The sequence below is a fragment of the Lemur catta genome, chromosome 2 (genome assembly GCF_020740605.2).
Source record: "Lemur catta isolate mLemCat1 chromosome 2, mLemCat1.pri, whole genome shotgun sequence".
NCBI lineage: Eukaryota > Metazoa > Chordata > Mammalia > Primates > Lemuridae > Lemur > Lemur catta.
In genome coordinates, this window is record NC_059129.1 from 60340258 (window position 1) to 60359244 (window position 18987).

Here is an 18987-nt window from a genome sequence, read left to right on the forward strand (position 1 = left end):
CCTGAACTGGAAAAAGAAAGAGGAACTCTTTTTTTTTTTTTTTTTTTTGAGACAGAGTCTTACTCTGTCACCCTGGCTAGAGTGCAGTGGTGTCATCATAGCTAACTGCAACCTTGAAATCCTGGGCTCAAGGGATCCTCCAGCCTCAGCCTCCCAAGTAGCTGGAACTACAAGTGTGCACCACCATACCTGGCTAAGTTTTCTAATTTTTGTAGAGATGGGGTCTTGCTCTTGCTCAGGCTGGTCTCAAACTCCTGACCTCAAGCAATCCTCCCACCTCGGCCTCCCAGAGTGCTAGGATTAGAAGCATGAGCCACCACACCCAGCCAGAAAGAGGAAATCTTATGTTTCTAGGTAGAAAGGAAAAGAAGCAAACAGGTATGGGACTTCTGACTTGTAGTACCAGAAGGAACAATATGTTGGTGCAACGTCCTCCGACTACTGAGTGAAAGGGACTGCAACTCAAGGATCTGATGTACAATCAAAACATCATTCACCTGTCAGAGTGAAAAAAAGATATTTGCAGACAAACAAGGATTCATAGACTCTGTCACTCACATATGCCACTGAGAGCTCTTGCCAAACAACAAAGGAATTAGAACAGAGATTTAATATATAAAGGAAGATTTATTTCACATTGACATAACATATGCTTAAATGGATAGTGAGAGAGCACCTAGGAAGGTATAATGTAAACACTAAATAAAGTATCTTGAAATAGAAAAGACATACGTCCTGGGAAAGCCTACTAATGGCCAGGAACACAAAGGACTAAACTATTTCTTCAAAACCTAGGAGCTGCAATATGCTGGATAGAAATCCAGATAGATGGGGGAAAGTAAAGGAAGTCTAATATTTTCACTAAGTAGGGGATAGTGGGGAACAGAAGCATTCTGAAGGCCTCATCTTACGGAGAAGAGAATAAGCCGTGGAAGAATGAAGCATTTCTGTAAGGGAAAATGGGTGCTACTTTTTGCATAAAACAACAACAAAATATATGACGATAGGAAAAATAAAAGGTAATAAATAGTGGAATAAAAAAATTACAGTAAATCTTTCAAGTTAGTGAAGGAAAAAAAAAAGAATGAAGAGCAATGTGTCAAAACCCACAAAAGCGAGGAAAAAGAAAAGAGAAAAATGGAATAGTAAATATAATGATGAAAGGAATCAAGTTAAAAAGTCAATTTTACTAAAAATAAAATGAATAAAATTTTCTATCAATAAATTCTAAAAAATTATCATAAAAAACATTGCCCAACTCTATATTATTTATAAGAAAGCCACTTAAAATGGAGTGATAAAGTATTGGAAACAAGGTAATGCACTGAAGTAATACAAATAAAAGAAAAATGGACATTATGTTACTATAAAATCTACAATATACAAAGGTGTTACAATATTCATAAACTTGTATGCACCAAACAACATAGAGCTAAATGTAAGGAAAGAAAATGTGATAAAGTAAAATGATTTTTTAAATTATTATTGGGAGATACTATCATATGGGAGATTTTAGTATATATCTTTCAGAATCAGAGAAATTTAATAGTCTAAAAGTAAGTAAGGACATTGAGAAATTGAATGATATAGTCAACAATTTCAAATTAGTAGATATGGACTTTTTATCTTTTAAGTAAAAATATATATAAATTATTTTCTTCCCGTATGTTCATGGGTTATTTATAAAAATTGTTTGGTATTAGGCCCAAAGAAAAATCTCTAACAAAATTTTAAAATTTTAATAAAGTTTGCAAGCCTATAAGAAAATCCCACACCAAATTCTTAAAAAAGCTTTGAACATAACACAATAAAATTAGATATAAGTAATAAAAAAGATAAATAAAAAGACTTAATTACCTATAAATTAAAAAACACATTTCTTAACAATCTTGGATTAGTGAGAAAATCAAAACAGATTACAGACATATGGAATGCAATGAAATGGAAAATACTTTATGCAAAACAGAAGGGACACAGTGAAAGCTATATTCCAAAGAAATTTTATAGTCTTAAACATATTAATTTCCAAAGGAGAAAGACTACAATAAAAAAACTTGGTATTCATCTTAATAAATTAGGAAAAAAACCCATAAGATAGTCTTTTGAAAAGTATGGGCCGGGCGCGGTGGCTCACACCTGTAATCCTAGCACTCTGGGAGGCTGAGGCAGGTGGATCGCTCGAGGTCAGGAGTTCGAGACCAGCCTGAGCAACAGCGAGACCCCGTCTCTACTAAAAATAGAAAGAAATGATCTAGACAGCTAAAAATATATACAGAAAAAAATTAGCCGGGCATGGTGGCACATGCCTGTAGTCCCAGCTACTCCGGATGCTAAGGCAGGAGGATCGCTTAAGCCCAGGAGTTTGAGGTTGCTGTGAGCTAGGCTGACGCCACGGCACTCTAGCCCGGGCAACAGAGAGAGATTCTGTCTCAAAAAAAAAAAAAGAGAAAAGTATGAAGAGGGCCAGGCATGTTGGCTCACGTCTGTAATCCCAGCACTTTGGGAGGCCAAGGCAGGAGGATTGCTTGAGGCCAGGAATTTGAGACCAGCCTGGGCAATATAGCAAGGCCCTGTCTCTACAAAAAAATTAAAAAAATAGCCTGCTGTGGTGGTGCACCTATAGTCCTAGCTACTCAGGAGGCTGAGGCAGAAGGCTGAGGTGGGAGGATCACTTGAGCCCAGGAGTTCTAGGTTACAGTGAGCTATGATTGTGCCACTGAACTCCTCCAGCCTGAGCAACAAAGTGAGACCCTATCTCTTAAAAAAAAATATGAAGAGGGAAATATGGAAGATAAAAGCTTAAAATAATGACATATAAATAGAAAAATATAATAAAACAAAAAATATAAAAATCGATTCTTTGAAAAGAGAGAGAACTTTCTCCTGAGCCAGATAAATTTTTTTTAATGGTTATTCAGTATTTATTCTGCAATGCAAAGGTGACAAACTAAAATATAAAAAGGAGGTTATGGCTTAACATTTTTGTTGCAGATTAAATATGCAACATTGGAAAATGGAAAGACGTGGCTTCATCTCTGACCAGCAGAGTTAAAAAGAAAAATCTCTCCATTTTCCTGCATCATCATGGGATACGCTGTTCAGGCAATTCAATTAATAAAGACTTGCACTTTCTTTTTCTTTTTTTGAGACAGAGTCTCGCTCTTTCGCCCTGGCTAGAGTGCAATGGCGTCAGCCTAGCTCACAGCAACCTCAGACTCCTGGGGTTAAGCAATCCTTCTGCCTCAGCCTCCCGAGTAGCTAGGACTACAGGCATGTGCCACCATGCCTGGCTAATTTTTTTTTAATATATATATTTTTAGCTGTCCAGATCATTTCTTTCTATTTTTAGTAGAGATGGGGTCTCGCTCTTGCTCAGGCTGGTCTTGAACTCCTGACCTCGAGGGATCCTCCCGCCTCAGCCTCCCAGAGTGCTAGGATTATAGGCGTGAGCCACCGCACCTGGTCAAGGCTTGCACTTTCAAATGGACACAAGATCAAGTGAACTAGTTAGGTTTCACATTGACAGTATATAAGAAAATATACATGGAAGGAAAAGTAAAGGGTTAACTTAACAAAGATTTATTCACAGGAATACATGTAAATAGAGAAAAATAACAGAAAAGCTAAACAAATGAAATGAAGAGGATCCAAACCAACTTTCACTCTGTAGCTTTCAACTTGCACCCTGTATGCATATATCTAGGACACAGAGGGCCACCATCATGCACCAATACAGTGTGGGAACCCTGCATTACATCCATTAACTTAAACATATCTTTAAGATCATGCTTTGAACAAAAAAAAAAAAAAAGAAAGCTTAGAAGGCACAACATAGGGAAATGAATACCAACCTCACTCTATGTGATACAAGCATGCTCCTTTCCTGCTAATTTAAATTACTTTCGATCACTATGAGTTAGAATGCATGCCTGAACCTTAAACTGCACTTTAAAAAAACAACTTGGCCTAGAAATTAAATCTAATGAAGTACAGCCATCAAATTATAGCCACTACATTAATGTTTAATGCAAAATTAAGATGTTACCTTTAGTTTGATATGCCCAACCCCATTTATTCTTCCCTCCCTGCCCACCCCACAAAGGTAAAAGGAGTGACTCATTTGGCATTTTGCAAGGTGCTTCATTGTTTAAATTTTTTTTGTTTTATTTCCAACTTTTTTTTTGGGGGGGTACCTTAAATTGTAACTTCCAAGAACCCACTTCTACTATGGGAAGGCAAGCTGATTTTAACTTTATTAATTTTGTTTGTGTAGTTCTTCATCAGCATGCAAAACAAGGCCCCATCATGTGGGAAAATTTACATAAAAATCTTTAAATTAAAAAAAACCCTTCTTTACTGTTTGTAACCCCCTTAGGTTTTCCTTATTGTGCACTAAGGAATTTTTCCTCTTTCTTATCCCTATGCATCATTTATATGGTTCCTGTTTGGGTACAGTTCCCCATATTCCAGAATGTACTGTTTTGCGAGCCGACTAAACAGATTTTTTTTTTGCTTCTTCACATCCAGTACAAAGTTGTAATTAGAGACAGATTTCCACCCACAAAAGCTCTAGATGTTAAAACATTTCCCAACATCGACTTAATGCAGTGACGGCAACACCTCCCTCCCGCCCCTCCCAGTAGGGTTGGGATTGTACTGTATTCCCTACTGGTTTACCCTTCCCCCCTGAAAAGGGCAACATTTTCCCTGGGTGCAGAGCCTCCCTCATAGTCTCCAAGACCGAAAGACCCCTAATTTTGGGACTGCAGCTTAAGTGTATTAGATTAAACACCATAAAAAGCTGCAAGACATTCTTTTAACAGAAGAGGAAACTGGTCGGAGAAATGCCTCCAATTTTCATCCCCAACTTGATTTTTAAATCCATGAAGGCTCTTATAGAACATGTCTCTGAGATCATCTTTTGGGTTAATCCATGATGCAACTGCATCACAAAAAAATATAAAATCTTGGATTATGCCACTGGGATTCACACTGATCGTGGTACAAATACCACGGAATGCGGAATCCTTTTCCTCATTGTCCCTTATGTTTCTCAGAGAGGTGCACCAAGGTCTTATAAACTGCTGTAGCATGGGGGCCACCTCTTGAGGACAAACGTAACCAAGACGACCAATTGCTATTGCTGTATTATCTAACAATGTCTTCGGTGTGTTGGGTCTGTTAATGATTTCTACAAGCTGGTGCAACACCACAGGAATATAAGGCTGCGTCTCTATACCCGTTTGAATGGAGATTTCTCCAACTGCCCAAGTGACATGGTTGCAGACTGAAATGAACTCTGGATTTAGGTTGGTTCCCACTATTGGCATGAAATCAGCTATACAAGGCTTAACGTGCTGAAAGCAAGCTTTCGTCAGGCCACCTAACAGGGCAAAAGAACTCTGTCGAACTTCTGGCATTTTATCCTGCATGCACTGATACATTAGTGTTAGGATGTTACTTCGGGCTACCAGTTGTTCCATGTTGCCTTCAAGTCCTGCAGCCAGGCCACTCAGTAAGTCAAGAGCCACTATCATAAAATCTTTATCTGGAGCCTCGTGTTGATCAGGTTGAGCATTGTTCAGCATGGCTTGTGCAAGAGTCGTCTGCACTAGGTTTACACAACGCTAATACACAGGTTCACAGTACGAAAGCAAGCCAGACTGCAGGGCTGTGGCAACCAAAGACAGGCACTCAAGTAAAGGGAAGAGATCTTCATCTTCATCCTTTAACATATTCCATTTCTGGATCAGTGGAGGCATTAGCATCTGAATATATTCTGGCTTGTTTAAATGACGTCCTACTGAATTTGCTAATGTTCCTATGGCTTCATAGAGAATGAGCAGGTTCTTATGTGGGTATTTACTAAACGCGAAGACCAGGGTATCAAGTCTATAAGCAAGGTAAGGAACGAGTTCTGCACAGGCATCCTCTTCTAGGGTAGTAAAGGCACCGCAGGTAGCTTCTTGTACTCTCTTGTTGCTATCCAGCATGCGCTTTAGCAGTTCCGTCATTAATGGCTTCAGATGCGTGTGTGGTGGCTGGCTGACTACCCAGTGTGCATAGCAGCTAAAAGCCCAGCACATTATGGAGCGCACAAGAGCCTTTTTATTACAGAGGCACCGAATAAGGTGAGGAATGAGCTCGGGCTGGTATGGAATCACGCCTTGCATGCCACCTGCAGCAATTGCTCCTAATGCCAAGATGCCTGATTCTTTAACAGCCCATTCACAATGAAAAAGTAATTCTTTCAAAAGGGGTAAAATATGTGGCAGTAGCTCATCACGATATACATTTGCAAAAACATCTAGGGCAGCAGCGGAACATTTTCTTAGATCCCAGTCAGAAATTGTATCGTCATCATCCATTTCATCATCATCATCTTCTTCCTCTTCATCTTCACCATGCTGCTGCCACTGTCCTTGATCGGTGAAAACGTGGCCTTAGATCCTGTTCACTATCAAGGAATTGTTTCATCTTCCTCAACATCACCCTTAAGCAGGATAATATCTATATCTGAGTACTTCATGCCATTCACTAACACAGGAATTAACTTAGGAAGATGTCTTACAAGTACATCTTTGCATATTTGTTGCTCAGCTAAAGTTAGCCAAAATTCACAGGCTTCTAAAGCCACATTTTCATCTTGATCTTGAGTCCTCTGTAGCAGGTACTCAACTATATTGTGCATGTGAGGAAGCAGGAGATTCATTTGAGCTTCAAGCAACATCACAAACGCCCTGTAAACATTTTTCCGTACCTCTGGTTCTTCCTCACCAGCCAGTGCAAACAGATTCTCAATAAAAGAATCAATGTGCAACATCAGAGCTTGAGTCCTGCTGATGATAAACTGATTGACACATGCAATAGCATGAGACCTTATTTTTGGACTACTGTGCTTGAAGAACTGCAAAAATTTGGGAATCATGATGTTGAGAGGATGATCTAAAACATCACTATCTAAAATCTCAGCAGAATCTTCACATATCTTCTGAAGGGCAGCAAATGCTCCCTCACAGGTGTTGTAATCTTCAGAATCCAACAGGCTGCAGAGTTTTGGTAAGAGGTCAGGCCAATTCTGCAATTCTCCCTTGGAGGCTATGGTTGTAATCAAAATATAAACCTTGGCTCTAACCAGAGGAGAGGAGTCACCAATATTACTTAAACATTCACTTTTAATAAAGTCTGTTACACCATTTGGGAAGTTCTGAAAATGTGCTTTCACATTATTCTTCAAGATGAGACCATTCAATGATCTCATAGGTTCATCTTCGGATTTTAATTTTGTAAAATCAAGTCGTTGTTAAAATCTGGATATTGATTGAGTTGTTCCAGTTTTTGCTGCACGGTTCTCTGGATGGTGGTGTTTGGGGACTGGGACTCCTTCAACAGCTGCAGGATTTGCTGAAGTCCTTGCTTGTCAGGTTTCCACTCATACTCCACCTTGGTTTGCTCCCTGGGGTGGCCCGAAGGAAGTATCAGACAGTGAAAGCCGGAGGAACTGCTCCTAGCAGCCCAGCTGCCAACATCTACTGCTCTAATTTTTTTTTAAAGGAGAGAAAGAAGTAAAAATACGGAAGTAGGATAAAAAGGAGATACATATAATCACAGACCCTGAAGTGATTAAAGAAATTATAAGCAACTATAACATTCAATCTCATGGAAAGAAATGAGAAAACCTAAAGGAAATTACCGCTATGAAAAATGTAAGTTTCAAATGTTGTCCCAAGGAGACACATAAAATAACTAATTACCATTAAAGAGACTGAAAAGGTATTTAGAGATCTACCATGTAAAAAACTTTAAAACCCTTTAAAGAATAGAAAATTCCAATATTATCCAAACTGTTCCAGGTCACAGAAAAAAGTGCCCCTAATTCATCTTATAAAGTAACATAATTAATAGTAAAACCTGCTAGAGAACCAGAAAAGAAACTGTAGACCAATCGTACTTACAAATATAAATAAAAGAATCCTAAGTTTTATGTAATAAATACAGTATAATACCAAAAAATTAATACCATATGACCATTTAAAGTATAACTTTGGAATGCAAAGACGTATATATCAGGAAATCCTTTATTAAAATGCATTACATCATTAGATTAAAGGAGAAAACCCATTAATCATATGAATAGATAAGTAAAAGGCACTTGATAAATTTAGCTGCCAACCATAATAAAAAATCTAAGCAAACCAGAAAATGTTTATGGAATTCTCCCAGGCTCCCTCTGAGCTAGGGCATAGGCACCAATCCTGTGCTATTTCAACTCCCTTTAGGTAAGATAAAACTCACAAGAACAAGCCCTCAACAGGGATTTCCTAATAGGGCAGTATTAGGGTACCACTTTGATAAATTTCAAGGATATTCAGCTTAATGGTTAAAAAAAAATCAGGGTTTCAGACATAGGCAGAAATTACAAGGCAGTATTTTTCTGGGGAAGCACTTTTAGTACAGGCAGTGCCAGCTTCTGGGACATACAATCTGTGCAGTTGCACGGGGACCTGCGTTTTCATTTTGTACTCAGCTCTGCAAATTGTGCAATTTGTCCTGAGCGTAGGTTACCACTCATCTCCAAGGACTTTGCTGGCAAATACAGATCAATTTTGTCACAGTTTAGGGTCCTTGAGTGGATTAAAGAAGGTAATACAAATGTTAGTGGTCATACTCAAGAATGATGCTACCTAGTATGGATGGGTAGATAAGTTCAATATTTCTAGGCATTGCCATTCTTAGGTCTTTTTAGAATAGATGCCCTTAATTTCACAATTTGAGAATAGCCTTTATCAAAAAGTCCCAAAACAATAAATGTTGGCATGGATGTGGAGAGACAGGAACACTCATATACTGCTGGTGGGACTGCAAACTAGTACAACCTCTGTGGAAAGCATTATGGAGATACCGCAAAGGGATACAAGTAGAACTACCATTTGATCCAGCAATCCCATTACTGGGCATCTACCCAAAAGAACAAAAGACATTCTATAAAAAATACATCTACACTCGAATGTTTATAGCAGCACAATTCACAATTACAAAGATGTGGAAACAACCCAAGTGCCCATCAATACATGAGTGGATTAATAAAATGTGGTATATGTAGACCATGGAGTTCTACTCAGTCTCAAAAAACAATGGTGATATAGCACCTCTTGTATTATTCTGGATAGAGCTGGAACCCATTCTACTAAGTGAAGTACCACAAGAATTGAAAAATAAGCACCACATGTACCCACCATCAATTGGTTTTAACTGATCAACACCTAAGTGCACGTACAGTAGTAACATTCATCGGGGGTCGAGTAGATGTGAGGGGGGAGGAGGGCATGGGTATATACACATACAGCGAGTGCAATGAGCACTGTCTGGGGGATGGATATGCTTCAAGCTCTGACTCAGGGGGCAAGGGCAATATACGTAACCTAAACGTTTGTACCCCCATAATATGCTGAAATAAAAAATAAATAAAATAAATAAAATTTTAAAAATAGTTAAAAAATATAGCTACTTCTGAATATTACTTAATCTTAACAAGGAAGGAAATCCTGTCACATGCAATGACATTAATGAACCTTGAGGACATTGTGCTAAGTGAAATAAGCCAGTCACAAAAGACCAGTATACATCTATGGCCATACCACCCTGAACAAGCCCAATCTCATGTGATCTCAGAAGGTAAGTAGGGTTGGGCCTGGTTAGTACTTGGATGGGAGACAAAAGATGAGTACTGTATGATTTCACTTATATGAGAAATTTAGAGTGATTGAATGTAGAGTTTCAGTTTTGTGAGATGAAAAAGTTCAGAAGATTAGCTGCACAACGATGTGAATACTTAACACTATCCAACTGCACACTTAAAAATGGCACATTTATTTCGTGTGTATTTTACCACAATTATAAACAAAAAATGGATAGGTAGAGACTTTTTTTTTTTTTTTTTGGAGACAGAGTCTCACTCTGTTGCCTGGGCTAGAGTGCTGTGGCATCAGCCTATCTCGCAGCAACCTCAAACTCCTGGGCTCAAGCGATCCTCCTGTCTCAGTCTCCCAAGTAGCTGGGACTACCGGCATGCGCCACCATGCCCGGCTAATTTTTTTCCTATATATTTTTAGTTGTCCAGTTAATTTCTTTCTATTTTTTAGTAGAGACGGGCTCTCACTCTTGCTCAGAGCTGGTCTCGAATTCCTGACCTCAAGCGATCCTCCCGCTTCAGCCTCCCAGAGTGCTAGGATTACAGGCATGAGCCACCATGCCCGGCTGAGACTTCATCTTTTAAAAAAAAAAAAAGAAAGAAAGAAAGAAAAATGCCCAGCTGCAGCAGGACACTATGTTGTATCAAAATGGAAGAATTTCCTGGAAGATCTGAACCTCTGCTTCTACCGCATCACCAGCCACAACACCTGCAAGCCCTGCCACCCTCCAGAGAGCCACCCTTGCTAGCCAGGCCTTCTCTCTCCCTCTTCCTCAGGAAGGGGGCTTGAAATAAGAAGAGATGGTAGACAGTGTCCATGTTAATAACAATTGCTTCTATTTATTACACCCACACCGTATCCCCAGATCTCATTTTTAACGTCACAATGCCATGAGGAAGGAAGTATTAGCCTTACATCACAGATGTGAGACCTGAGGCTCGGAAAATTTAAGAATCTTGCCCAAATTCACACTGCTAGTGACAGTGCCAGGAGGCAGCCCCGTGAAGAAGGAAGGGGTGTCCTTGTGTGTGCTCCAAACCACTCAGTAAGACAGGCCTGAGTTCTTGGGCTACCTCCCTAGTGGTGGGTGCACAAATTCATTCAGATAAGGTCTTTCTTTAAAAAAGGAGGTTCAGGGGGGAGATGAGTTGTTAGTACTTGAAATTCTGCTATCTTGGCACGAATAGCCTTTTCTGAAATGATGAATCTAGTTATTAATGGACTTCACCCACTTACAGACAGCACATGTTCCGTCTGTGGTGTCGAGTACAGGGGCCCAGTGTGAGTCAGGAGACGTAAGTTCCCCTTGCAATATGAGCTGGAACTCTGTTACAAATGGCTTTACGCTCAGAGTTTTCAGACCCCAGTTTCTGTCTCCTTCATTAGACTGAGAATAATTCGAGGGCAGAGAATGTTCTGGTCTTCTTTGTGTCTCTAGTATCTAGTACAGGGCTCAAAACTGTTTGAGAGCAGAAAGACTAGGAAAGGAGAAGAGAAAAAGAAGAAGGGATTTATCATTTAACACCAGTCATGGGGTTAGAAATATGAATCAAAACAATTTGCAGGGTTTGTTGAAGAGGTTTGTTGCTGAAAAGGTTTGTTATGGGACTGCGTGGCAAGCTTCTTAGGAGGAAATGGGATTGGTAGCAAAGGCCTCTTTTGGATCAAGGACACAGAAAACGAAATTGATGTGTACACACGGTCGAATGCCTTGGCAACCTTCCCTTTCGCCTTGTTCCTCCCAAAGCAACTGATACCACAAAATGACAGAGAGGTTAACAAGAGGAAGGTTGACAACAACACTCTTGTCTGACAGCTTCCTTTTGGGTTCCCTTTGTGCATAGCAACAAGAATGCAGAGCTTGGAGCTGCCCCTAACACAACGTGCAATTGCAACTTAGTTTTGTGCCGCCTAACTCACCTGATAAAAGTTCTTTGGTGTCCTCAATTCTTTTTATCTTTGCAGAGCTGACTCCCATTTTAGGATTGTGCCAGGTTTTAAAGTGGGAACATCAGCTGCAGAGGGCAAAGGAGTCAAGCTAATAAGCTCTTCAATTCTGCTTCTTGCAGACTGCTTCAGTTTTGAAGGAGAAGGCATTATTTTTAGAATTCCTACTTGCTTTCACCCTATACCCTGAAGGCTTAACTCCTAGGGTGCCCCTTAAGTTTAACCCATGTTTCTCCTCCAGTTGCTCCTGGGGAGTTGAGCGCTCAGAAAGAACTCCAGATAGAGACCAGGATTTTTAAAAAACCATTTTCAATCTTCCTCCTCCTCCCCTACCCACCTTCTCCTCCCTCCCAGCCCCCTAACCCCATTAAAATTATCTCCATCAATCTCCAGGCTCGTTTGGGAGTCAGTAGCACACCCAAATATTTAGAGAAACCCTAAATAATGTTTAAAGTCCAGTTTCACTCTTCTGGTGCCTATAAAGGGTGACCTCATTAGACATCTAAACAGATGATAGCATTACTCACCTGATGTCATTAAAATTCAGAGGCTGGGGTAAAAGGATGAGGGAAGACACAGCTCAGCATTTGGGGAGTTTATTTAAAACTTTTGTGGTCTTTCACAGAATAGGTGGATGAAGTCACTGCTGATGTATAAATCAACAAAATACTTTTTAAAATGTAACTTCATTCCGTGGTTTGTTCTTGCTAAATTACCCTTGACTGATCTTTAAAACAAACAAACAAAAAAATCACAAAGAGAAAATTAAAATTTTCCTTCACTGAGTTCAATACCTGTGAGTATCTTTCAGACAAATCAAGAGAAAAATACAAATAGTTCTATTTGGGGAATATTTGTATCTAAAACAATAGAACATGTTCCATGGGAGTAAAGAATTGTTCCTAATGTATATTTATCTGATTGAATGTATTATTTCTGTTTTAAAAAGATGTGACAAGGCCGGGCGTGGTGGCTCATGCCTGTAATCCTAGCACTCTGGGAGGCCGAGGCAGGTGGATTGTTTGAGCTCAGGAGCTCGAGACCAGCCTGAGCAAGAGCGAGACCCCGTCTCTACTAAAAAAATAGAAAGAAATTAGCTGGACAACTAAAAATATATAGAAAAAATTAGCCGGGCATGGTGGCGCATGCCTGTAGTCCCGGCTACTTGGGAGGTTGAGGCAGGAGGATTGCTTGAGCCCAGGAGTTGGAGGTTGCTGTGAGCTAGGCTGATGCCACGGCACTCTAGCCGGGGCAAAAGAGTAAGACTCTGTCTCAAAAATAAATAAATAAATAATAAAAAATAAAAAGATGTGACTATGGTGACCAGTAAAGGAGCCAGCAAAGAGGTTTGAGATTAAATGCGATTGGGTGATGTGTTTCAACATTGTACCAAATCTGATTATGATGGCCCTTGAGATGGTAATGGATAAAATTTTAAATAAGCATTTCTTTCGTTTTTTTTTTGAGACAGAGTCTCACTCTGTTGCCCGGGCTAGAGTGAGTGCCGTGGCGTCAGCCTAGCTCACAGCAACCTCAAACTCCTGGGCTGGAGCGATCCTCCTGCCTCAGCCTCCCGGAGTGCTAGGATTACAGGCGAGAGCCACTGCGCCCGGCCAAGCATATCATATTCTTTAGTTCTCTGAAGCAGATTTTAAATAAAATCTGAATCTGACAGGGAATCTTACTATTCATTCTTCCCAAATTTCCAAGTAGCCAAGCCACAGAAGGAATTTCTCAGTTTCTTTGGTACGGCTCAGGCAGATAAAAATTGGCAGCTCAGATCTAAAGAACACAGTTTTAAACTCTGAAATACAAATGACTTGAGGCAGAAGCACAGATCGGTAGAGTGGAGGGGGGAAGATTTCTCTCCCATGACCACATGGTCTGAAAAAGGTAACTTGTGTACAGTTTCTAAGGTCACATGTTGACCCAATGGTTGTTAAGACCTTAAAAAAAAAGTCTGAGGAAGCCAGTGTGAAAAACTCAGATGAAACATCAGTGGGTGAGAGCTTGAGACATATAAAGAAGGTCATTGAAGTCTACTGTGTCTTTTATTTGCTCTGGCCCACCTCTGCTATTATGTTGAAGAAGAAGGAAATACTGGTTGAGCACACACTCGACCCAATGCACTATGTGAATGAAGAGGATGTTGCAATAGCGTAGGACAGAATGCATCGGCTCTTGCCATCTTAAGTACCTTGAATAGTTGCTTTAGTTAAGTTTAAGCCTTGTCTAAACAAGAGTAAACACACACACAAATATCAGCCTCCTCACTCCTTCGGTAAACCCAAAATAAATCTGATCTGCTTGAAATGATTTCTCCTGTAGCTCCCTCAGCTCTCAGGGTTTAGTCGGATCTCCTGGCAAAGCCAACCCAGCCCTGCATGAGCTGGCCCTGCGCCATCTGCCCCATGTGTCTCCTCACCCCCTTCCTCCCCACTGACTCCTCCACCATGTTGGTTTTGAGGTCCTTGAATGTGAGCAATCTCTCCTCACACCTCCAAGCCTTCGTCTTTCCAGCTCCCCCTACATCCATGTCTGCCAACTCTGACCTGTCCTACATTTAGTTCAGACGTCACCACCTCCTGAAAACCCTCCCTGACTACCTCCTTGCTCAAGCAGGAGCCATACCTGGCCAGTGTGTTCCCACGCAAGCTGTCCATGCCCTTGCCATTGTATTATAGTGTGTGGAAATACTTCATCTTTCCCTGTTTACTGTTTCTTTTATCCCAGCACAAAACCTGTCACATAGCCAGTGTTTAATGTACATTTGATGAATTGTTTAATTGGAGTTTGTTTCTAATCTTGTTTTCAGTCCACATTAGCTCATTCACTTGTATGCCAAAGTGGGTGAGACTAATAAATCTTACATCCTTCGCTTGACTAAGACTACTTTCTTGATAGTGATTTGGCAACCTGAAAATGAGTGAGGGATAGTTGCTAAAAGGACTGCCAATCTGGATTCCGATTATCTGCTGTGAATCATTCATTTAACCTATGAATGCTTTAAATTATTTTCCCAGGCATAAAAATAATGTGACTCACTAGAAATAATAAAGATGACATTTATTGTGGATATAGGCTGAACATCCCTTTTCTGTTCTAATTGCTACCATCACAACACCCAAATTTATCTCCTTCCTTCACCCTGTCCACCCCCAACACACCCCCTGCCCCAAGAGCCACCTTACCAGATTTAGCCTTTTTTTTTTTTTTTTTTTTGAGACAGAGTCTCACTCTGTTGCCCAGGCTAGAGTGCCGTGGTGTCAGCCTAGCTCACAGCAACCTCAAACTCCTGGGCTCAAGGGATCCTCCTGCCTCAGCCTCCCGAGTAGCTGGGACTACAGACTTAAGCCACCACACCCAGCTAATTTTTTTTCTTTTTTTTTTTAGTTACCCAGCTAATTTCTTTCTATTTTTAGTATTGATGAGGTCTCACTCTTGCTGAGGCTGGTCTCAAACTCCTGACCGCAAGTGATCTTTCTGCCTCGGCCTCCCTGAGTGCTAGGATTACAGATGTGAGCCACAATGCCCGGCCCAGATTTAGCCTTTATTAAAGCCCTTTAAGATAAATTTCACATTTCCAAAGTTATAATGGCTCTTGGAAGGGAAAGCTGTAGAAAATGGTGATTTGGTGATAGTGACTCACTTCATTGGCATACGAGGATCCCTTCTGGTCTCTTCAAACAAACCAAGAAACCAAGAATGAAAAGCATTTAAGAAGGCAAAACTTCAAGGATATTCCTATTGTACCTAGTCATGTGGATCTGTGTCAAGTACAAAGTCAGTTTTGCTAGTCAGCTGGTAGAGAGAAAAGAGTTATTTCAGAAAGATCATCTCAGGGAGCTTATTATACTCCCTTTGAAGTAAGGAATCCAATGAACTCTTGAATTGGAAAGTTGAAGTCCTGAATTTCTGCCATCACCTGGAAAGGAATCACTCTTGATAATTTTCCATGTAGTTTATCAGAAAGTGACAAAGGTGATTGAAAATGTTAGCTGGAAACTTGGCCAATTTTGGTAAACATCAGATAAAAAGTTTTAAGGGTGGAGCTTGAAAGTCTAATTAGACAACATTAAAAATAAATGTCTCAATATCAAGCATAATTAGTAATTTCAGATGAACATAAGGAACTGTTAGAACACTTTACCTAAAGCAATTCTGTTTTAGAAAAACAAGGATATAGAGCTGGCATAGATTTTGGTATGAAATCTTTTTCCACAAGGTGTAGTAAGGAAGAGCACTGAAGCAAGAGTCTTAAGACTTAGTCCCAGTTTTGCCTTTGTGGCCCTGGCCAAGTCACTTCAACTTGAACTTGATTTTCCTCATCTACAAAATAAAGGCCTTGGACTTGTAATGCCCTACGGCTCTGACTATCTGTGTTAGATCTTTCCATATCCAGATAAAGGCAAGCCAAGTGTTTCTGGTGACACCAATTACCATTTAAACAAATAGCCCTCCCTTATCTAAATAGAGGAGGCGGTTATGCGTATCTCTTGCCTCCTCTCACCCTGGGGAACACAGATGAATTCCAACCAGCAGCTGACAGCTGACTGATTTGTCCACAGCCTGTTCTGGGTTCATAGATTGGGGGATTTGGGAGGCAGCTGGGTCCTGTCACCCTGACCCAAAATGCTAAAGGGGAAGAGCAGTCAGATGTGCTAGCAGTTCTGTAACCCATCCTTGGGGGATGGGGACGGTGGGGTGAGTGAACTGCGGTTCTAGGCAAGGACTCATTCAGGTTATTTGTTCTGCGTGTGGAGCCCAAGGCCCTTCAACCGGCCTCAACCCACCTGCCCCCGACTCCAGCTTCCCCCACATCTTCCCCCCCACACCTCTGTATCTTTCTTTCCCTTCTCGCTAGTACAGCTGGCTCCTTGATGGTTCTTACAGAAGCACCATAGTGTACCTAAGTCATTTACCACCCTAACCCTTCTGCATATATTTTTCTTATTGCCAGAACCTGGATTTTGTTCAAGGGTGCCCCCCGCCACGTGACCAAGTGAAGAACACTCAAGCCTCAGCCCCAGGGGAGAGCCCTGGTAGTCACTGTGCGCCCAGTCTACTCACCAGGGACTGGTTTAGGTGTGGCCGCGGAACGCCATTCTGGGCACTGAGTGTCAGTCCGCTCAGGGGCTTCAGGAGAAAACTCATGCTGCTGCGTCTGTCTGAGTTGCCCAGAACGCTGCTGCCAACTTTTGAAAAAGAGAACAACAAGCTGACGGGCTGAGTGGGCCCAGCTGAGCGCAGAAATGGCTATTACCTGGGTCCTGGGTGCTACAGCTGAGCGCTTTGTTTATCCACCCTGGAACCCCTCTACCTTCTTGAATTCTGTGCGATTACAACGCTTTTTTCTTACTGTTTGAGTCAGAAGCATCTTGATTTCGCTCATGCTGGCAAACTGGAGAGGCAATGAGGAAACCCCATTTGAAATTAAACAGCAAGATGACTTAAAATTAAATGGGGTTAGTGGAGGAGTCAGTTCCTCTACTTACAAGTTGTTGCGGAGGAACAAGAAGTTACTTCAAAATGCAGTGGCTTAAAGTAACAAAAGCCTATATTCTCTCTCAGCTCTCGTGGGTTGCAAATTTGGGAGCAGCTTGAATGGGCAGGCTTAGATACTCTCCTCCCGTGGGATTGCAAATAGGTGTCAGCTGGGGCTGCCATCCTCTGAAGACCTAACTGGGGTGGGGGACCTGCTCCCAAGGTGGCTCAGGCACTGGCCAGGTGGAGCCGGAGGTGCAGCAGCCATCTTGTAACCATGAGGACAAGAGCCATTTACCAAGATGGCAGAGGTGCAGCAGCTGGAGCTGGAGGTGGGAGGCCTCTGTTCCTCTTCTTATGGGCTTCTCCACAGGGCTACTTGGATGGTCTCTGTTTTAAAACAATAGGTTTTGGCTGAGTGTGGTGGCTCATGCCTGTAATCCTAGCACTTTGGGAGGCTGAGGTGGGGGGATCACTTGAGGCCAGGAGTTTGAGACCAGGTTGGGCAATATAGAGAGACCCTGCCTCTAAAAGAAAAAAGTTTAAAAATTAGCCAGGCATGGTGATACGTGCACACAGTCCCAGCTATCTGGGAGGTGGAGGTGGGAAGATCATTTGAGCCCAGGAGTCTGAGGTTGCAGTCAACTATGATCACACCACTGCCTGGGCGACAGAGCAAGACCCTGTCTCTAAAAAAAAAAACCAAATAAATAAAATAAAATATAGGTTTATTATTATTTCATTATAGGCAAGGCCAACAGATCGAGAGATGTCTGCTAATGAAAAGATAGTTTGTTACACTCAGGGATCTCAGGAGAACCACTGACTTGATACTATCACTGGTCTGCTTTGGAAACTGCTTCTACCCTACCCAGTAGTTGCCTTTCATTAAAAAAAGCCAAGACAACACCCACAAAGCAAAATTACTCAGAAATAAATATTAAAACATTATTTTCAATAACATTTGGCTTCATGGAATAGAAACTTGACTACTGGACCTTAACCGGATAGCAGTTTATTTTTTTCACATTCCCAAGAAGATTAGAAGCTGTGCAAGGCTGGCAAGATGACTTCACCTCATCAGGGACCCAGGCTTTTACTAACTTTCTGCTCTGCCATCTTGGTAAATGGCTTTTGTCCTCATGGTTACAAGATGGCTGCTGCACCTCCATGTATTGCCTGTGTACTCTAAGCAGGAAGACCAAAGATGAAGAAATGTACATGTGAACTTTTGTGGAAGCCCCTCTATAGACATCTGTTCCCATCTTATTGGCCAGAAATATGATATATGGCCATACCTAGCCTCGGCACTCATTGACCCAAATATTTAATAAAATTCGTTCTGTTAATGAGGAAGAAAGGGATGTCAACAGAAAAAAAAAAGTCAAACTCTGTAAAATAATTTTAAACAGATTTATTTTGAGTCAAATTTGAGGACCATGACCCGGAGCCACGCCCAAGAGGCCTTGAACAAGTGGACTCGCTATGGGTGGGTTATAGTTTAGTTTTATATATTTTAGGGAGACAGGGGTTACAGGTAAAGTCATAAATCAACACGTGGGGGGCATACATTGGTTTGGCCTGAAAAGGTGAGCCATCTTGAAGGAGCTTACAGGTTATAGGCGGGCTTAAAGATTCTTTGGCTTGTAATTGGTTAAAGACATGAAGCTTTGTCTAAAGGCTTGGAATGTTTTAACATAGTTGTTGTTTATCAGAGATAAGTGACTGGACATGTATTTGTTGTGTAAATTGAGGACCTATAGGTTTGTCTTGCATACCCTTAGGCCTGTTAATGGGTTACAAAGGATGTCCCCAAGAATGGAGGAGGGCAGGATAAGGCATGGCTGACCTCCTTCCTCTTGGC

General features: G+C 41.1%; 1 protein-coding gene across 1 annotated transcript; it reads right to left on the minus strand.

The window, feature by feature from the left end:
• Positions 1-4584: 4584 nt before the first annotated feature.
• LOC123632095 (transportin-1-like) lies at positions 4585-18267 on the minus strand. The gene is given in 7 exon segments (XM_045542214.1): positions 4585-6414; positions 6416-6462; positions 6464-7290; positions 7293-7456; positions 12167-12189; positions 16710-16834; positions 18228-18267. Coding segments are annotated over 7 exon segments (2856 nt in total). The 3' UTR covers positions 4585-4784.
• Between the last annotated feature and the right edge of the window lie 720 nt (positions 18268-18987).